The sequence below is a fragment of the Aedes aegypti genome, chromosome 1 (genome assembly GCF_002204515.2).
Source record: "Aedes aegypti strain LVP_AGWG chromosome 1, AaegL5.0 Primary Assembly, whole genome shotgun sequence".
In the NCBI taxonomy this organism is placed as follows: domain Eukaryota; kingdom Metazoa; phylum Arthropoda; class Insecta; order Diptera; family Culicidae; genus Aedes; species Aedes aegypti.
In genome coordinates this window covers 285,226,982-285,228,052 of record NC_035107.1, presented here as the reverse complement: position 1 = coordinate 285,228,052, position 1,071 = coordinate 285,226,982, and the positions used below count along the sequence as shown (strand labels likewise).

The following is a 1,071-nucleotide window of genomic DNA, read 5'->3' as shown; positions in this document are numbered from 1 at the left end:
CTCTGGATCATTATTTTACTTGTTTTTTACTTTGTAAATTGAAAAAACCTAACTGATGTCAAAAAAAATGATGAATCTTTTTTTTTCTCCCCTTCAAAATTTTCGGATTTTCGAAGGGGGGGGGTGACATAAAAGAAAATTAATATTTGTATCAGCCTTAATTTCGACTAGAACACCCGTCTGTCAATCCAAGTGGGCCCTGAGTCCCCACCACCGTCATATCTTGGTCTTGGTTGGTGCCCGCCAGCTATGATTTCACTCGCCTACTGCCATAAGGCATGGGGCGGCCGGCACCACGCGTCAATATAAAGCCCACCTAGTTTACCGTTTTTGGCCGTTTAGCGAACGTGTGTCCGAATCGTGCAGTTCAGTTCTCTCTTGGTGCAGTGTTCTCAAAGAGAAGGAATATGAAGGGATTCCTGGTGGTAGCAGCTGTTGTGACCTGTCTGGTGACCGTGTCCAGTGGATTTCCGGATGGTGCTCCGGCAGATACCTGTGTCAAGACGCGGTTCAACCAGCCGAATCATGGCGCCGCTCGGAGTCAGGAGTTGAACACCAGCCCCTTCCGGGTGGTGGCCAGTGGAAACAACTTTTCGCCGGGTAGCCAGATCCAGGTGGACGTTGCCGGTCAGGATGTGTTCCGTGGGTTCTTCCTGCAGGCTCGGGATGCCCAGACGAACGAATGGATCGGCCAGTGGGTGGAATCGCCGAACACGAAAACCATCCCCGAGTGCTCGGCCATTACGCACGCCGATAACAAGGACAAGGAGCGGGCTACTTTCATCTGGACGGCGCCCAAGGACCGCCAGGGACAGGTGTACTTCACGTAAGTTCGGCGGAAAGGGCCTTTCACTTGCGCGGCGGTTTCGACGTTGTGCGAAACGTGTAATTTACTGTGTGATTATAGGCTTGATCGACAAAGTTCGATGGTGTCACCGTTAACCCTTTATCTGTGTTCTGGATTCGATATTTTTTTTAACTAAACTTAATGTTTTTTTCAACTTCAATTCCGTTAAAATTTTGCGAAATTATCATAATTTTTATTTTGAGTCAATATGACCCCAAAGCACA

General features: G+C 48.3%; 1 protein-coding gene across 1 annotated transcript; it reads left to right on the top strand.

The window, feature by feature from the left end:
- Positions 1–204: 204 nt before the first annotated feature.
- On the top strand, positions 205–830 carry LOC5576515 (putative defense protein 3). The gene has a single exon (XM_001662658.2). The coding sequence runs from the start codon at positions 408–410 to the stop codon at positions 828–830; it is 423 nt and encodes a 140-aa protein (XP_001662708.2). The 5' UTR covers positions 205–407.
- The last annotated feature ends 241 nt before the right edge of the window (positions 831–1,071 follow it).